Source organism: Petromyzon marinus (genome assembly GCF_048934315.1).
Source record: "Petromyzon marinus isolate PM22_M1 ecotype Great Lakes invasive population chromosome 80 unlocalized genomic scaffold, UKy_Petmar_22M1.pri1.0 chr80_unloc.3, whole genome shotgun sequence".
NCBI classification, from domain to species: Eukaryota; Metazoa; Chordata; class Hyperoartia; order Petromyzontiformes; family Petromyzontidae; genus Petromyzon; species Petromyzon marinus.
Window position 1 is genome coordinate 555,558 of NW_027422631.1, and position 18,888 is coordinate 574,445.

The 18,888-nt window shown below is 52.5% G+C and overlaps 1 protein-coding gene across 1 annotated transcript in view; it reads left to right on the forward strand.

Moving 5' to 3' along the window:
- The first annotated feature begins 4,134 nt into the window (after positions 1-4,134).
- LOC142908355 (uncharacterized) overlaps positions 4,135-18,888 on the forward strand; it is a 41,944-nt gene continuing 27,190 nt past the window's right edge. The window contains exons 1-8 of the mRNA XM_076058923.1: positions 4,135-4,424; positions 6,340-6,507; positions 7,950-8,026; positions 8,844-9,036; positions 9,839-9,973; positions 10,742-11,007; positions 13,628-13,940; positions 14,990-18,356. Coding sequence (XP_075915038.1) covers positions 4,304-4,424; positions 6,340-6,507; positions 7,950-8,026; positions 8,844-9,036; positions 9,839-9,973; positions 10,742-11,007; positions 13,628-13,940; positions 14,990-16,188 — 2,472 coding nt within the window. The 5' untranslated portion in view covers positions 4,135-4,303 and the 3' untranslated portion in view covers positions 16,189-18,356. The remainder of the gene's footprint in view (positions 4,425-6,339; positions 6,508-7,949; positions 8,027-8,843; positions 9,037-9,838; positions 9,974-10,741; positions 11,008-13,627; positions 13,941-14,989; positions 18,357-18,888) is intronic.

An 18,888-nucleotide genomic window follows, 5' to 3' on the forward strand; every position in this document is an offset into this window, starting at 1 on the left:
CGTGAGAATTTTATTGTTTTATATTTTTATTATTTTATTGTTTCCCTTCTACGTGGTGGTGACTTTACCGAAAGAACCAAGAATATAAATCCCTGCAGTCACGAAAGCTTTAAACCAAAGAGTATGAATCCTTGTAAAAGGTTTAAGTTTGGTGTTTTAACATCTTAACGCAGCTGTTTTGTTGCCAGAAAAAAAGGGGAAAACCTGTTCTCATATTTTTGGTCCTGGCAAAGGAGGTCACCATGAAATTAATTAATCGATTTTAGATTTAGTTTTTGTCGTTAGAGGTTTTTATTCAGATTGAGGATCCATAATTAGAGGGGTTTTTTCTGGCGTTGCATCGCGTGAATATAAATGTTGTGTCGTTAAAACCGACACCACCCGACACAGCCAATTAGTAAGAGGGTTTGTCATGTGAACAAAACGTGCCAACTCGTGATTTAGTACAGCACTAGTGTATAGTGTAGTGTCTAGTGTAGTGTAGTGTGTAGTGTATAGTGTAGTGTGGTGTATAGTGTAGTGTATGGTGTAGTGTATAGTGTAGTGTAGTGTACAGTGTAGTGTATAGTGTAGTGTATAGTGGCGTGCATAGTGCAGTGTATAGTGTAGTGTATACTGTAGTGTATAGTAGTGTAGTGTATAGTGTAGTGAGTAGTGTAGTGTATAGTAGTGTATAGTAGTGTATAGTGTAGTGTATAGTAGTGTATAGTGTAGCGTATTGTGTAGTGTATAGTAGTGTATAGTGTAGTGTATATTAGTGTAGTGTATAGTGTAGTGTATAGTAGTGTAGTGTATAGTGTAGTGTATAGTAGTGTAGTGTATAGTAGTGTAGTGTATAGTGTAGTGTATAGTGTATAGTAGTGTAGTAGTGTATAGTGTAGTGTACAATAGTGTATAGTGTAGTGTATAGAAGTGTAGTGTATAGTGTAATGTATAGTGTAGCACTACACCGGTTGTGTGTTGGAGAGTAAATCCACAACATTTATAAATCTGAGTAAGACGTTTCGCCAGTAATCACAACCAGCATCATCAGACAAACAGCCAGATTGTGCCCCTTACTGAATATCTGTGACACAAAGAGCTTTATAGCTTATCGGATACCCCCTACACCATAAAGATTCTGATTTATTTTCAAAAAAATCTGATTGCGTCATTGTGTGGTGACGTCACCCGTATCGCATCTCCCCCTCGGAGTCTGTTGGGAGCATAGCGCGAAGACGTCATACGTCTCCCTCACCCCCCCCGCAACCCCCAACCCCACTCCCCACTCCTCTCGACCCCCACTCCCTAAACTCCCCCACCCCTCCTCACCTTCACCCCCCCACTCCATTCCCCACCCCCACTCCCCCCCCACCCCCACTCCCCCAACTCCCTAAACTCCTCCCACTCCCCCCACCCCCCACTCCCCCACCCCCACCCCCCACTCCCACTCCCCCCACCCCCCACCTCCAACTCCCCCCAACCCCCACTCCCCCAACTCCCTAAACTCCTCCCACTCCCCCCACCCCCCACCCCCCACTCCCCCACCCCCACCCCCCACTCCCACCCCCCACCCCCACCCCCCACCCCACCCCCACCCCCCACCACCCCCACCCCCATTCGAATTTTCCCGCGCCGAGCCAAGGAAGGGAGAAGCCGCGTCAATGGCGTCAGCTCCCACAGAGGCAAGGACGTTACATTACACGGGGATTACATTACACGGGGATCACATTACAAGGGGATTACATTACATGGGGATTACATTACACGGGGATTACATCGCACGGGGATTGCATTACCACGGAGATTGCATTACCACGGGGATTACATTACACGGGGATTACATTACACGGGGATTACATTCGGGTAACATTACACGGAGATTACATTCACAATGCATTATACGGGGATTATAAGTTACATCACCTGAGGTAATGTTACCTTATATGAAGGATTACATTTTGATTACATTACACGGTGATTATTAGAAGGGTTACATTACACGGGGGTTACATTACAGTCCGTAATTAAAATCGTGTAAGATTTACGCTACGAGACGACTTCACGTTACGATTACAGCTCCACATCTAGTACAGTGTTGACACGAGCGACTAATTAACTGTACAATATTTACTTTGCACTGAATGAGAATGTCGCGGTGAAGATTACCTTATAATATAACGTGATTTTATTCGGATTGCATCACGTTCTGATTACCTTACCCTCAGTGAGGTAATGTTACCTCACCTGAGGTAAAGTTATCTCACCTGAGGTAAAGTTACCTCTACCTAACGTAATGTTACCTCACTTGAGGTAAAGTAACTTCACCTCAGGAAGAGTTACCTCAACTGAAGTAATTCAACTTCACCTAAGGTAATGTTACCTCGCATTATCTCAAATGAGAAGTTACCTCATTTGAGATAATGTTACTTTACCTGAGGTAAATTTACCTCGCCTAAGGTAAAGTTACCTCATCTGAGGTAAAGTTTCCTCTACCTGAGGTAATGTTACCTCACCTGAGGTAAAGTTACCTCACCTGAGGTAAAGTTACCTCATTTGAGATAATGTTACTTTACCTGAGGTAAATTTACCTCGCCTAAGGTAAAGTTATCTCAACTGAGGTAAAGTTTCCTCTACCTGAGGTAAAGTTACCTCATCTGAGGTAAAGTTACCTCTACCTGAGGTAAAGTTACCTCATCTGAGGTAAAGTTTCCTCTACCTGAGGTAAAGTTACCTCATCTGAGGTAAAGTTACCTCCCCTGAGGTAACATTACCTCACCTGAGGTAAAGTTACCTCATCTGAGGTAAAGTTACCTCTACCTGAGGTAAAGTTACCTCATCTGAGGTAAAGTTACCTCCCCTGAGGTAACATTACCTCACCTGAGGTAAAGTTACCTCTACCTAACGTAATGTTACCTCACTTGAGGTAAAGTTATCTCATTTGAGGTAAAGTTATCTCACCTGAGGTAAAGTTATCTCACCTGAGGTAAATTTAACTAACGTGGGGTAATATTACCTCTACCTGAGGTAAAGTTACTTCACCTCAAGAAAAGTTACCTCACCTGAAGTAATTTTACTTCACCAAAGGTAATGTTACCTCGCATGAGGTAAAGTTATCTCTCTTGAGATGTTACTTCACCTGAGGTAATTTTACCTCTGCCTGAGGTAAAGTTACCTGGCCTGAGGTAAAGTTACCTCATCTGAGGTAAAGTTACCTCTACCTGAGGTAAAGTTACCTCATCTGAGGTAAAGTTACCTCTACCTGAGGTAAAGTTACCTCATCTGAGGTAAAGTTACCTCCCCTGAGGTAACATTACCTCACCTGAGGTAAAGTTACCTCTCCTGAGGTAACGTTACCTCACCTGAGGTAAAGTTACCTCTACCTAACGTAATGTTACCTCACTTGAGGTAAAGTAATCTCATTTGTGGTAAAGTTACCTCACCTGAGGTAAAGTTAGCTCACATGAGGTAAAGTTAGCTCACATGAGGTAAAGTTAGCTCACAAGAGGTAAAGTTACCGCATCTGAGGTAAATTTAACTAACGTGGGGTAAAGTTACCTCTATCTGGAGCTAGTACGTCATGGTAGAGGTGGGGAGTCCTCACACTTTACCACAAAGACAAAGATCCCCCGTGTAGCCTCTAACAGGCTGTTAGTGAGCAGCACCCATTTAGGCTACCGGCACTGTGGCACACGAGGGGGTGGGTGGCCAGCACCACGCCCGGCCGCCTTTGTCTCCCCAGTGGCGATGTTCACACACCGCTACACCGGGTGCTCATTTGAGGCCGAGTCGACCTAGGGGACGAGGTCCCAGGACCGGTTCAGATGATCGTCACCGCTGTTGGTGGTGGCCGTGAGCGGGAATGGAACTCGGGTCTCTGCCGGCTTCGTAGCGCAGCGCTCGGCCAACACCGGCGACGATCTTCTAACCCGGTCCTGGGCCTCGTCCCCCAGGTCGACTCAGCCTCAAATGAGCACCCGGTGTAGCGAGTGTGAAGTAGTGAACATCGCCACTGGGGAGACAAAGGCGGCCGGGCGTGGTGCTGGCCACCCACCCCCTCGCGCGTCGTTCCGGCCTTCATAGGCGCTGCTCGCTAACAGCGCTTGCCCAGACAGTCTGTTAAGGCCACACGGGGGATCTTTGTCTCGTATCCCTGTGACTCGCTATCCGTGTGACTCCTTCTCCGTGACTCGCTATCCGTGTGACTCCATCTCCGTGACTCGCTATCCGTGTGACTCCGTCTCCGTGACTGCTTCTCCGTGACTGCGTCTGACCGTCGTCCGCGTTTCGTCCCCTCCGTGTCTCTGCGCCTCAGCAGCAGGAGATGGGCGACTTCCGAGACATCAGAGGCTTCTTCACCAAGGCCGAGTGGGGCGACCTGGCCGAGTGCGAGAAGCGGCGCTACAGGAACATCAAGCAGAACCACGCCGTCATGCTGAACCTCGGTGGGTACGGCAGGCCCGAGCCTCTTCACAAATAAACTAATTGTCGTAGTGATTATAATGATGAGACCAGAACGTCGTAGCAGAGTGCCATGCACGGGGCGCCACGGTGGCTATGAGATGTTAACTACCTCGCCTGGTATACAGGAGGTCGTGGGTTCGATGCCGACCCTGACGATGCCTGTCACATATCTGGAGTCTGCGTGTGTCTCTCCCCGGTGAGATGTTAACTACCTCGCCTGTTCTACAGGATGTCGTGGGTTTGATGCCGACCCTGACGATGGCTGTCATATATCTGGAGTCTGCGTGTGTCTCTCCCCGGTGAGATGTTAACTACCTCGCCTGGTCTACAGGAGGTCGTGGGTTCGATGCCTGTCCTCTGGGTTGTTGCTCCACAATGTAGAATCAACATCACGCGTTTAACGTATTTGGCTGCTGCTGTAAATGTCCACGTGGTGAGCCACTTGGTTGAGCTGTCATTTGTGGCAGCCAGGTGGCTTCTGAAGAAGAAGCCGATAGCTCAGTGGACTTCACTTGGTGAAGTAAAAATAGATTTAGTTTGTGTATTGTGTCGTTGTTGTAACTTTCCTGGCCCCGTGCCCCCTATGGGACATCTGTGAAAAAGAGCTTCATAGCTCATCGGATTCCTAATGTTGGAGAGTAAACCCACAACATTTACAAAAATAGTTTATTTTGTGTGTGTGTGTGATTTGTTTACCTTTCCTATACTTTGCACTCCTATCGTGTTTACTGTATTGCTTGGTGTTGTTGTAGCAGCCACATTATATAGATGAACGTAGTGGCGGTGGTACACCGTTACGCTGTGTAAAATAATCAGCACATTTTTGGCAATAATTACGTTTTTTTCCTCGCGATTCGAGACACCGGACAGAAGGATATTTCGGGTTGGTGGTGGTAGTGGTGGTGGTGCGTCAAAATCAGTTGTCGTGATGCCGTAGTGGCAGGAAGACGGAACGTGACACGAGCAGAATTGAACACGAAGCTTCGCAGTCTGTTGACGTACAGCGGCGCCCAGTCTGATGACGATCTGCTGCTCCGTGCTCCAGTCGTGCCCAGTGTGATGACGATCTGCTGCTCTGTGCTCCAGCGGCTGCTCCGTGCTCCAGCGGCAAGATTTGACTCCTCGTGCCCCTAGAGACTCGGTGGGACGGTTCCTCGATACGACTCGTGGTGTCGCCACCGCACGTTCGGAATGGGGGACGCGGCTGCTGAATCTGAGTGCAACTTCTGACGGAGAGTCCTGCAGCTCACTCAAGGGACGACAGCGACGCCGTCGGGACTGTGAAAAATAAGAATAGGTTTTACGCTTTAGGGGAATGAAACAGGAGGCGGTTAAGATGTTCAAACACCAGATAGATTGTAGCTTTTGCAAGGAATCAAGTTACCGCATTAACCACGCGTACTTGTGGCGAACACGACAAACAAACACTCTCTGATAATATTTAATCGATGTCTTTGAAACTGATTGGTCTACCCCAGAGACAGCCTTCTTCATGGTCTAGTCTCACCAGTGTCAGACCAGAGAACAACACCAAAAGGCGACCGGTACAAAGACAATGCAGCATCGAGAGCATTGATAGCTCGGGATGAGCAGCTACATGACGGGACCTTTTTGCGAGTATCAAAGTGTGAAAAATAAAAATCGATTTTTCCCTTTCTGGCAATCAAACAGGAGGGAGGCGTTAAGATGTCCACACACCAAATAGATTATTCCTTTTGCAAGGAATCAAAGCTACTGCATTAACCACGCGTGCTTGTGGCGAACACGACAAACAAACACTCTCCGATAATAATCACATCGTCAGGACTGTGTTACGAGGAACCGGTGTGTCGCTATGCTGCACCGGTGTACCGCCAATACGTCCAAATAACAATGACCGACTGCCTCCTTGCGCAGGGATGAACCCGGCCCAGCCCGAGTTCATGCGCGCACGCGGCAAGCGCAGGGCGAGGGGGAATGGAGCGGAGTGCGGGCGGTCGAGCGACTCCGACGAGGAATGGACGAGGAGGAGGAAGAGGAAGGAGGTGGCGGTGCACGGAGGACGAAGAGGCGGAGGAGGCAAACGTAAAAGGGCGCTTGCACAGCGTGCAGAAACCCCCTGTAGACTCACACAGAGACCCCTGTAGACTCACGCAGAGACCCCCTTTAGACTCACACAGAGACCCCCTGTAGACTCATACAAAGACTCCCTGTAGACTCATACAGAGACTCCCTGTAGACTCATATAGAGACCCCCTGTAGACTCACACAGAGACCCCTGTAGACTCACACAGAGACCCCTGTAGACTCACGCAGAGACCCCCTGCAGACTCACACAGAGACCCCCTGTAGACTCACACAGAGACCCCTGTAGACTCATACAGAGACCCCCTGTAGACTCACACAGAGACCCCTGTAAACTCACACAGAGACCCCCTGTAGACTCACACAGAGACCCCCTGTAGACTCACACAGAGACCCCCTGTAGACTCACACAGAGACCCCCTGTAGACTCACACAGAGACCCCCTGTAGACTCACACAGAGACCCCTGTAGACTCACACAGAGACCCCTGTAGACTCACACAGAGACCCCCCGCAGACTCACACAGAGACCCCCTGTAGACTCACGCAGAGACCCCTGTAGACTCACACAGAGACCCCTGTAAACTCACACAGAGACCCCTGTAGACTCGCACAGAGACCCCCTGTAGACTCACACAGAGACCCCCTGTAGACTCACACAGAGACCCGTGTAGACTAACACAGAGACCCCCTGTAGACTCACACAGACCTGTGTAGACTCACACAGAGACCCCCTGTAGACTCACACAGAGACCCCTGTAAACTCACACAGAGACCCCTGTAGACTCACACAGGGACCCCTGTAGACTCACACAGAGGCCCCCTGTAGACTCACACAGAGACCCCCTGTAGACTCACACAGAGACCCCCTGTAGACTCACACAGAGACCCCCTGTAGACTCACACAGAGCGCCCTGTAGATTCACACAAAGACCCCTGTAGACTCATGCAGAGGCCCCCTGAAGACTCACGAAGAGACCCCCTGTAGACTCACACAGAGACCCCTGTAGACTCACACAGAGACCCCCAACCCATGGAACCTGGTTCTGTCCTGTGATAACAGTCTGTTAAGGCTGCACAAGGTAGATCATTAATTTATTTGTAAATATGTGAGTGAGTAAATGCCTGCATGCGTAAATACACACGTGGGTGTGTTCACACGTGTGTGCGTGTGTTAACGGGTATCCATGTGTTCACACACATGGACACGTGTGTGCGTGTGTTCACTTGTGTGCGTGTGTTCATGTGTGTGTGGGTTCACACGTGCGTGCGTGTGTTCACGTGTGTGTGTGTGTTCACACGTGTGTGCGTGTGTTCACGTGCGTGTGTTCACGTGTGTGCGTGTTTTCACGTGTGTGCGTGTGTTCACACGTGCGTGTGTTCACGTGTGTGTATTCACACGTGTGTGCGTGTGTTCACACGTGTGTGCGTGTGTTCACGCAGGAGGAGGCAAGGGGGCTGCTTCACGCTGGGCTACCGTGGGAGAGTCGCACGCGAGGGCAGCTCCCAGCAAGCGCAAGGTCTCTGTGCACAGCGCACGGCACTCCTCTCGTTACAGCTGCTGTTGTTGTTGTCTTTAGTTTGTTGACCTTCCCACGCACCTCCCATTAGCGAGGTTGGCTACGTACGGTGCCAAAGAAATTCAACATACGTACGGACTACTAAACACTACTATACCAGGGACGTGCGGTCAGGGGAGGCAGGCGAGGCTTGAGCCTCACCTGTCATATACTCCAATGAAAATAGCTGTTACGAAAAGTAAAAAATAAAAATTTCCACTGCTCTGTTATAAATGTCATTTCTGTATAATCCCAATCATTACAGAGAGATGGTAACAGGCACGTGCTTATTGCCCGCGCTCCATCCAGTTTCTGAGGGGTTGCGCAATCAGAGGGGAGGCTGAGCTCGTCGCTGCCTCACCTCTCGTCTCCCTGTATTTGCAGCGGAGCTCCGCAAATTTGGCGATTTTGACGATCAAAATTATTGGAGTCGTACAGAAATGACGAAATACAGATCAGTGGAAGAATCTTAATTAGTATTTTATTACTTTTTACTTTTCGTAGAAGAGGCTTGGCCTGCCATACCCACCGAGGTTCAGCATGACGACGGCATGGTTATGCGTGATGTATGGAATCAGATATACAGAATCAGAATATCAGAATTAGAATATGTATTGTACTGGAGGAATCCGATGAGGTGTCAGGGTCGAGATCAAACCCGCGACCTCCTGCGTACCAGGCGAGGGAGTGAACATCTCCTAGCCACCGCTGGTCACCGCACCAACTCTGCCCCCCACACCCCCTTCCGATCCCTCACCCCACCGCCCCCTCCGCTCAGACTAAAGCGGAAGCCCTGGAGTACGTGTGGAGCATCTTGCAGGGCGTGGAGGAGGAGCAGCAGCAGGAGGAGGAGTTCAGGGGATTTGAGCTGAGGGAGGTGCACAAGGCCAGGATGGCGATGTTCAGGCTGGAGCGCAGAGCCACCGCCTGCAAGGAGGCCCTGAGGGTGGTGCTCCAGAGGATGCGTGGAGGTGCGTAGCCTGCAGCGGTGATTTCTATTCACACCGCAACTCCACGCTCCCCCTCTATTCTCACCGGAACTCCACGCTCCCCTCTATTCTCACCGGAACTCCACACTCCCCTCTATTCTTACCGGAACTCCACGCTCCCCCTCTATTCTCACCGGAACTCCACACTCCACTCTATTCTCACCGCAACTCCACGCTCCCCCTCTATTCTCACCGGAACTCCACACTCCACCTCTATTCTCACCGGAATTCCGCAATCTTCCTCTGCTGCTGATGGAAGTCGCCAATGCTGTTGATGCTACTGCTACATGTGCTCCCGTCAGTGCTGCTGCTGGTACTAATGCAGCCTATGAACCAAACAATGTTTATTTTACCAGGGTGAGCCCCACTGAGCTGTGTAGCTGTTTTTTCAGAAGCGTCCTGGCTATCACAAATGATACCTCAACGTAGTTGACTTTTCACCATCGTCATCACGTGGACATTTATAGCGGCCAAATTACCCTCAACGCGTGACGTCGATTCTGAACGTCGAGGAGAAAACCTGAGGACCCGGAGAAAAATCCACGCAACCACGGGGAGGTACGACACGCAGACTCCAAACGTACAGCGTGGGTCGTCAGGGTCGGGATCGCACCCACGACCTCCCGTAGACCACGCGAGGGAGTCAACATCTCGTCACGGAGGAGAGAGAGAGAGAGACGCGCGGGCTCCAGATGTACGGCAGGTTTCGTCAGGGTCGGGATGGAACCCACGACCTCCCGTACACCGGGAGAGGCGGTCAACATCTCGCCGCGTTTGCCCGCAGGCTCCTCCGTGCCGCCGGCCTCCTCCGCCCAGGCTGCGGCGGTGTCGCTCAGCGCTCGCTCTCGCTACGGCCTGCGGCAGCGCGAGAGGAAAGTCTACACAGAGGTGGAGGAGCCCCAGGACGACGACGACTTCTGTGAGACTCCCTGCTCCCTCTACCTCTCTCTCTCACTTTCTCACTCTCACTGTCACTCTGTTACTTTCTCACTCTCTCTCTCACTGTCAATCTCTCACTGTCACTTTCACACTCTCTCTCACACTGTCACTTTCCCACACCCTCACCTATCTCTCTCGCTTTGTTACACTCTCACTGTCTCACACTCTCACCTATCTCACTCGCTTTGTTACACCCTCACTGTCTCACACTCTCACCTATCTCTCTCCCTTTGTTACACTCTCACTGTCTCACACTCTCACCTATCTCTCTCCCTTTGTAACACTCTCACTGTCTCACACTCTCACCTATCTCTCTCGCTTTGTTACACTCTCACTGTCAGTTTCTCACCTATCTCTCTCGCTTTGTTACACTCTCACTGTCTCACACTCTCACCTATGTCCCTCTATTGCTCCCGCGTTCTCACTCGATATATTCCACCTGCTCCCTCTCACTCTCTCCCCCTCGCCCTCCCTCTCACACGCTCCCTTTCTCGCACTCTCACTCACCTCTCTCTCTTTTGCTCCTCGCTCGGGGATGCAGGGAGGGAGGGGAGGGATGCAGGGAGGGTGACAGGGAATACATCTCCGATGAGCGAGCTAAATAATTTCACCATGCAGAGAGGGAGGGAGGGAGGCATCTGTCTGGAGCGCTCCTCACCCTCTCACTCTCTCACAGTGCCACTGCTGCTGCTGCTGTTGCTACTGCGATTCACCCCCCTCCTGCTGCTGCTGCTGCTGTGGCTCTCAGTCTGCGAGCTGTGCAGGGATTTCTATCTGGGGGAGTGCTCCGTGCACGGCCCGCCAGAGTTCATCGCGGACGCGGCCGTGGCCCCGGGAGTGGCCGACAGGGCCCGGCTCAGCCTGCCCCAGGGCCTCACCGTCGGCGCCTCCTCCATCGCCGGCGCCGGCCTCGGGGTGTGGAGCAACAGGAAGAAGCTGCCCAAGGGGGTGATGTTTGGGCCCTACCAGGGAGAGGTGTCTGAGGAGAACCCCGTGAGCGAGTACTGCTGGCTGGTGAGCTGCTGCTGCTGCCACTGCTGCAGCCTCCTCCTATTCCTACATCATCATCGTCATCGTGTGTGTGGAGAGGAGGCTCGTGAAGGAGATGGAGAGAAACCCATAGCTTCACACAGTCACCCACAGACTCGCACAGAGACCTTAGAGACTCGCACAGAGACCCAAAATCTCGCACAGAGACCCAGAGACTCTTACAGAGACCCAGAGAATCGCACAGAGACCCACAGACTCACACAGAGAGACCCACAGTCTCACACAGAGACCTAGAGACTCGCACAGAGACTTGCACAGAGACCCACAGAATCGCACAGAGACCCACAGCCTCACACAGAGACCCAGAGAATCGCACAGAGACCCACAGTCTCACACAGAGACCCAGAGAATCGCATAGAGACCCACAGTCTCACACAGAGACCCAGAGACTCGCACAGAGACCCAGAGACTCGCACAGAGACTCAGAGACTCGCACAGAAACCCACAGTCTCATACAGAGACCCAGAGACTCGCACAGAGACTCACACAGGGACCCACAGATTCACAGAGGGACCCACAGATTCACAGAGGGACCCAAAATTTAACGTCATAATGAGTTCAACTTGTAACCCACAGTAGCCGCTCGCTCGCAAGGACAGAACAACTTCGATGCGTAAGGAGGAACCACAGACTGGTGGTTCCTCCTCACGCACTCCTTACGCAAAAATAAACCACGACACCTCGCGGCTGATCTCGTCAAGAAGCATAAACCATCATCACGCAAACTCTGTTCATGCTCGCAGCAGCAGCAGCGGCGGCGTTTGGCTACACATCGTGCAAAGACGATGGTCAGCGCATGGCGCGGCTCTTACAGACGCACTTCTGCGGCCGTCTGGAAGGTTCTTGCTTCCAATATGAGGAAGCCACTGGGAGCTATGCACTTTTAAATCTTGTAGATTTAAAATTCATTTCTTTAGAACTGCTCTTAGTGTTTAGTTTGTTGTCCTTCCCCCCGCACCTCCGATCAGCACGGTTGGCTACGTCCGGTACGAAAGAAGTTCAAGTTACGGTCCAACTCACATTAATTATCCGTGGATCTGCTCGTGTGCGTGTGTGTTTCAGATTTACAAAAACAAAAAGGATCGTGAATATGTTGATGCTCAGGATGAATCAAAATCAAATTGGATGAGGTGATTCTTGTCTTAAGGACCACTGCACAGAGACACCAGAACCACCACACACAGAGACCAGAACCACTACAGAGACCAGAACCACCAAACAGACCAGAACCGCTACACACAGAGACCAGAACCACTACAGAGACCAGAACCACTACACACAGAGACCAGAACCACCACACACAGAGACCAGAACCACTACACAAAGTGACCAGAACCACTACACACAGAGACCAGAACCACTACACACAGAGACCAGAACCATGACATACAGAGACCAGAACCACCACACACAGAGACCAGAACCACTACACATAGAGACCAGAACCACTACACAGAGACCAGAACTACTACACACAGAGACCAGAACCACTACACATAGAGACCAGAACCACTACACACAGAGACCAGAACCACTACACATAGAGACCAGAACCACTACACACAGAGACCAGAACTACTACACACAGAGACCAGAACCACTACAGAGACCAGAACCACTACACAGAGACCAGAACCACTACACAGAGACCAGAACCACCACACACAGAGACCAGAACCACCACACACAGAGACCAGAACCACTACACATAGAGACCTGAACCACGACACACAGAGATCGGAACCACTACACACAGAGACCAGAACCACCACACAGAGACCAGAACCACTACACACAGAGACCAGAACCACCACACGTAGAGACCAGAACCACTACACACAGAGACCCGAACCACTACACACAGAGACCAGAACCACTACACACAGAGACCAGAACCACCACACAGAGACCAGAACCACCACACACAGAGACCAGAACCAAGACACACAGAGACCAGAACTACTACACACAGAGACCAGAACCACTACACACAGAGACCAGAACCACGACACATAGAGACCAGAACCACTGCACATAGACCAGAACAACTACACAAAGACCAGAACCACTACACAGAGACCAGAACCACCACACACAGAGACCAGAACCACGACACATAGAGACCAGAACCACTACACACAGAGACCAGAACCACCACACACAGAGACCAGAACCACTACAGAGACCAAAACCACCAAACAGAGACCAGAACCACTACACACAGAGACCAGAACCACTACAGAGACCAGAACCACTATACAGAGACCAGAACCACCACACACAGAGACCAGAATCACCACACACAGAGACCGGAACCACTACAGAGACCAGAACTACTACACACAGACCAGAACCACTACACACAGAGACCAGAACCACTACACATAGAGACCTGAACCACGACACACAGAGACCAGAACCACCACACACAGAGACCAGAACCACTACACACAGAGACCAGAACCACTGCACACAGAGACCCTGGGCCTCCCCTTGTTCGACTCGGCATCAAATGAGCACCCGGTACTGAGCGTGGTTCCAGCCCCACCACCCCAACGTAGCGCCCAGTGCCGGCCCTTAATAGGCGCTCGCTAACGGCGCCCACCCCGCCCCCCGCGTCTGCCCCCGCAGGTTCGTCAACTGCGCGAGGAATGAGCAGGAGCAGAACCTGGTGGCCTTCCAGCACCGGGGGCAGATTTACTACCGCACGTTCCGTGCCGTGGGGCCCGGCTCTGAGCTGCTGGTCTGGTACGGCGAGGAGTTCGCCCAGGAGCTGGGCATCGCCTGCGAGGCCGGGCCCTCGCGACGCCGCAGCAGCAGCAGCAGCAGCGAGTTGGCTCCCAGGGCCACCGCCAGAGACCTGCAGCCCGTGCAGCCTCCACCAAGCGAGGAACACTGTGAGCACCGCTCACCAGAGACTCACCACTGCTCACCAGACTATAGCCACTACTCACCAGAGATGATAGCCACCACTCACCAGAGATGATAGCCACCACTCACCAGAGATGATAGCCACCACTCACCAGCAATGATAGCCACCACTCACCAGAGATGATAGCCACCACTCACCAGCAATGATAGCCACCACTCACCAGAGATGATAGCCACCGCTCACCAGAGATGATAGCCACCGCTCACCAGAGATGATAGCCACCACTCACCAGAGATGATAGCTCCCACTCACCAGCAATGATAGCCACCACTCACCAGAGATGATAGCCACCACTCACCAGAGATGATAGCCACCACTCACCAGAGATGATAGCCACCACTCACCAGAGATGATAGCCACCACTCACCAGAGATGATAGCCACCGCTTACCAGAGATGATAGCCACCGCTCACCAGAGATGATAGCCACCGCTTACCAGAGATGATAGCCACTGCTCACCAGAGATGATAGGCACCACCCACACTAATAAGGTGCAAGTTAGTAACAGGTGTGGTGTGTAGTAGTAAACATCGCCACTGGGGAGACAAAGGCGGCCATGTGTGGTGCTGGCCGCCCTCCCACTCGTGTGCCGTGCTGGCCTTCATCGGTGCCCGATAACAGCACTTGTCCCATAAGTATATACAGGCTACACGGGGGTTCTTTGTCTTTGTGTGTATATATAATGGGGCCCAGGCCACCTGAGTTCGATTCCCACTCACGGTCAACGTCAGTGGTGAATATTTAGGCCTCCCCTAGGTTGACTCAGCCTCAAATGAGTACCTAGCTTAAACGTGGAAACATCGCCACTGGAGAGACAAAGGCGGCCGGGCCTGGTGTTGGCCACCTACTCCCTCGTGTGCCATGCCAGCCTTCATAGGTACTCGCAAACAGCACTTGCCCCAATAGTCTGATATGGCTGTTGGGGACCTTTACCTTTGTATATACACACACGTGTTCAAGAGTGCTCATGTCTAGGTGTTGGTGTGTGCGTCTTGTGCCTCTGGGATGACGCAGGTGTAGTGGGTGTGGAGGTCACAAGGCTGCCGTGTCCTGCCTGCAACCGTCAGTTCATCTTCCGCTCTAGTCTAGAGCATCACGTGCAGAGGAGACACCCCACTAAGCCCAGTAACAAAAGTCATCAGTGTGACCAATGTCCATACAGCACAGACCGCAAGAGTAGCTTGAAGATACACCAGAGAACACACACGAGAGAGAAGCCGTTCAAGTGCACCGTGTGTGAGAAGGCGTTTGCACATCTACAACATCTTCACAACCACCAGAGAACACACACGGGAGAGAAGCCGTTCAAGTGCACCGTGTGTGAGAAGGCGTTTGCACAACTACCACATCTTCACAGCCACCAGAGAACACACACGGGAGAGAAGCCGTTCAAGTGCACAGTGTGTGAGAAGGCGTTTGCACATCTACAACATCTTCACAGCCACCAGAGAACACACACGGGAGAGAAGCCGTTCAAGTGCACCGTGTGTGAGAAGGCGTTTGCACAACTACCACATCTTCACAGCCACCAGAGAACGCACACGGGAGAGAAGCTGTTCAAGTGCACCGTGTGTGAGAAGGCGTTTGCACAACTACCAGATCTTCACAGGCACCAGAGAACACACACGGAAGAGAAGCCGTTCAAGTGCACCGTGTGTGAGAAGGCGTTTGCACGGCTATCAGATCTCCACAGCCACCAGAGAACACACACGGGAGAGAAGCCGTTCAAGTGCACCGTGTGTGAGAAGGCGTTTGCATTACTATCAACACTTCATAGCCACCAGAGAACACACACGGGAGAGAAGCCGTTCAAGTGCACCGTGTGTGAGAAGGCGTTTGCACGGCCATCAACACTTCACAGGCACCAGAGAACACACACGGGAGAGAAGCCGTTCAAGTGCACCGTGTGTGAGAAGGCGTTTGCATTACTATCAACACTTCATAGCCACCAGAGAACACACACGGGAGAGAAGCCGTTCAAGTGCACCGTGTGTGAGAAGGCGTTTGCACGGCCATCAACTCTTCACAGCCACCAGAGAACACACACGGGAGAGAAGCCATTCAAGTGCACCGTGTGTGAGAAGGCGTTTGCACGGCCATCAACACTTCACAGCCACCAGAGAACACACACCGGCCAGAATGCATTTTCTCATCCACGTGAAAACAGAAAAGTCAGCCATCCTGAGCACAAAGCGCACAGCGCCGAGCTGTGAATTAGTTTCAAACAACAGGCCACGTGATTAGCCGAGGCTGTGCCACTCTTGAAACTGATTTTGAACGTGAACACGGAAACCTACGGAATCCTCCTACACCTGCCTCACACCCTGTGGGGGGCGGGAGATTAAACCGGTCCCAACCACTGCACGTCCCCACCCCACCCCCACCACCTGGGGGTCCCTGTGTGTGTGAGTGTGCAGAGTCCCCCGTGCAGAGCTGCACTGTTGTTACCCTAGAGGGGGGCACCGCAGGGCGATCCACCTACAGATACCCCAGTCTGCACGTCTCCCGCCGCTCTCCGTGAGCACCGCGTGCCGACTCGTAGCCCTGCCCCGTGCGACGTACGTACAGTGCGTACCCATCCAGCGGTAGGCCGAACCGCGGCCGATGACGAAGGTGGCGTCCGCTCACGAATCTCCGTGCACTCAGTCCCGTAGCCCCGAGCCATCGCTTGCGCGATATTCACTTTGCTGCTGAGAGGGAAGCTACGGGGAGGAGGTGGGGGGTGGGGGGTTGGTAGGAGAGGACATCTGTGGAACGGCTGGAGATCTGCGGAGAAGAGCTTCATAGCTCATCGGATTCCTGTGGCCTGAAAAAATATTCAGAGATGGCATTGGGGGGGTGTATGCATGAGTGGGCCATCTGCGCTTGGATCACCATGCGTGTTGTTGCTGCTGCCTCCCCCGTTGAAAATGTTCCCGGCGTGAACTTTGACCCTTTGCCGTTGCGACGACGCCGCGCGCCGTGCGTGAACGTCGTCGTCGTCGGAACAACGAAACGCAGTGAGAACTAAAGTAACTTTATCGGTAGCGAGGCTCCCACAGGGCCACGCGGGGCAGGGAGCGTGGCACAGTTTTGGCGCCGGCTAGCGCAGAGTGGCGGCGGTCGTGTCGCTACGCTTCTCTGCGGTGAGCAACGACGTCTTGATAACAACAGCAGCAGTCGCTCGCTCAATTCGTGGGATTCTGCGGTGAACGGTGAAACCCACCCCGTGAAAGGTGACGCCCACCCCGTGAACGGTGACGCCCACCCCGTGAACGGTGACGCCCACCCCGTGAACGGTGACGCCCACCCCGTGAACGGCGACGCCCACCCCGTGAACGGCGACGCCCACCCAGTGAACGGCGACGCCCACCCCGTGAATGGCGACGCCCATCCCGTGAACGGCGACGCCCACCCCGTGAACGGCGACGCCCACCCCGTGAACGGCGACGCCCACCCCGTGAACGGTGACACCCACCCCGTGAACGGCGACGCCCACCCAGTGAACCGTGACACCCACCCTGTAACTCTGCAGACGTCTCGGACGTGGGAAAGTGTTGAGAGATTCTCTGCATCGTCCCGGTTGCTCGCGTGTCGTCGCACGGTGGTGGCGCGCGTTGACTCTTACACGGTTAAGAAAGTTGAGCGTTAGTTTGTGATTCTGTTTAAAATTATATACTTACTTAAACTAACAAAAATTATCTTGGGATTTTACTAAGTAAGGTCCAACAGAATATGTAGAGGCTCTTTTATCAGACGCTACCACCTGGCCATCACAAATGAAAGCTCAGCGAAGTGGCTCATCATTGTGTGGACATTGATAGCGGCCAGATACTCTGATTGCGTGATCTCGATTCTAAATGTCGAGGGGAAAAACCGGAGGACCTGGAGAAAAATCCACACGACCACGGGGAGAGAGAGAGAGACACGCGCAAACTCAAAATATACAGCAGGCGTCAGGGTCGGAATCGAACCAACGATCTCCTGTATACCAGGAGAGGTGGTTAACATCTCAACATGCGTTCAGAGTATTTGGCTGCTGTAAATGTCACGTGACAAGCAACTTCGGTGCGCCGCCGTCATTTGTGATAGGCAGGTCGCTACCGCACAGCTCAGTGGGGGCCTTACCTGGAAAAGTAAAGTGAAGTAAAAAAACAAAAACCTGCTGTTGAGAATGACCTCACCGGACCGGTGGAGGCAGCGCTGACGTCTTGGTCCCAATTGGCAGCGCCGGCGTCTCGTTGGTTGTGAAGGCAGCCCAGCTCACACAGCCCGTGCCGGTGTCTCCAGGAGGTGGGAGCGACTTGCTCTGTGTCAGTGTCTCCAGGAGGTCCCAGCGACTTGCTCTGTGTCAGTGTCTCCAGGAGGTCCCAGCGACCTGCTCTGTCAGTGTCTCCAGGAGGTGGGAGCGACTTGCTCTGTGTCAGTGTCTCCAGGAGGTGGGAGCGACTTGCTCTGTGTCAGTGTCTCCAGGAGGTCCCAGCGACTTGCTCTGTGTCAGTGTCTCCAGGAGGTGGGAGCGACTTGCTCTGTGTCAGTGTCTCCAGGAGGTGGGAGCGACTTGCCCTGTGTCAGTGTCTCCAGGAGGTGGGAGCGACTTGCTCTGTGTCAGTGTCTCCAGGAGGTCCCAGCGACTTGCTCTGTCAGTGTCTCCAGGAGGTGGGAGCGACTTGCTCTGTGGCGACACTTTTCCGTGACAGAGGTTTGGTTTTTGTTATTGTTGTTGTTGGGTTAGAGATCTCGTAAACATAAACATTGTGTCGTTAACCCACCACCACCCACCACCCTCGCCTGGCACGGCCAATCAGTAAAGGTTTGTCACGTAAACGAAACGTGCCAATTGGTTACCAACTTCAGCACACATGGCGCTTGCGTGTCGGGGAGAGTGAACCCACAACAGCGTTCACAATTCGAGTACCGGTGACGTTTCACCG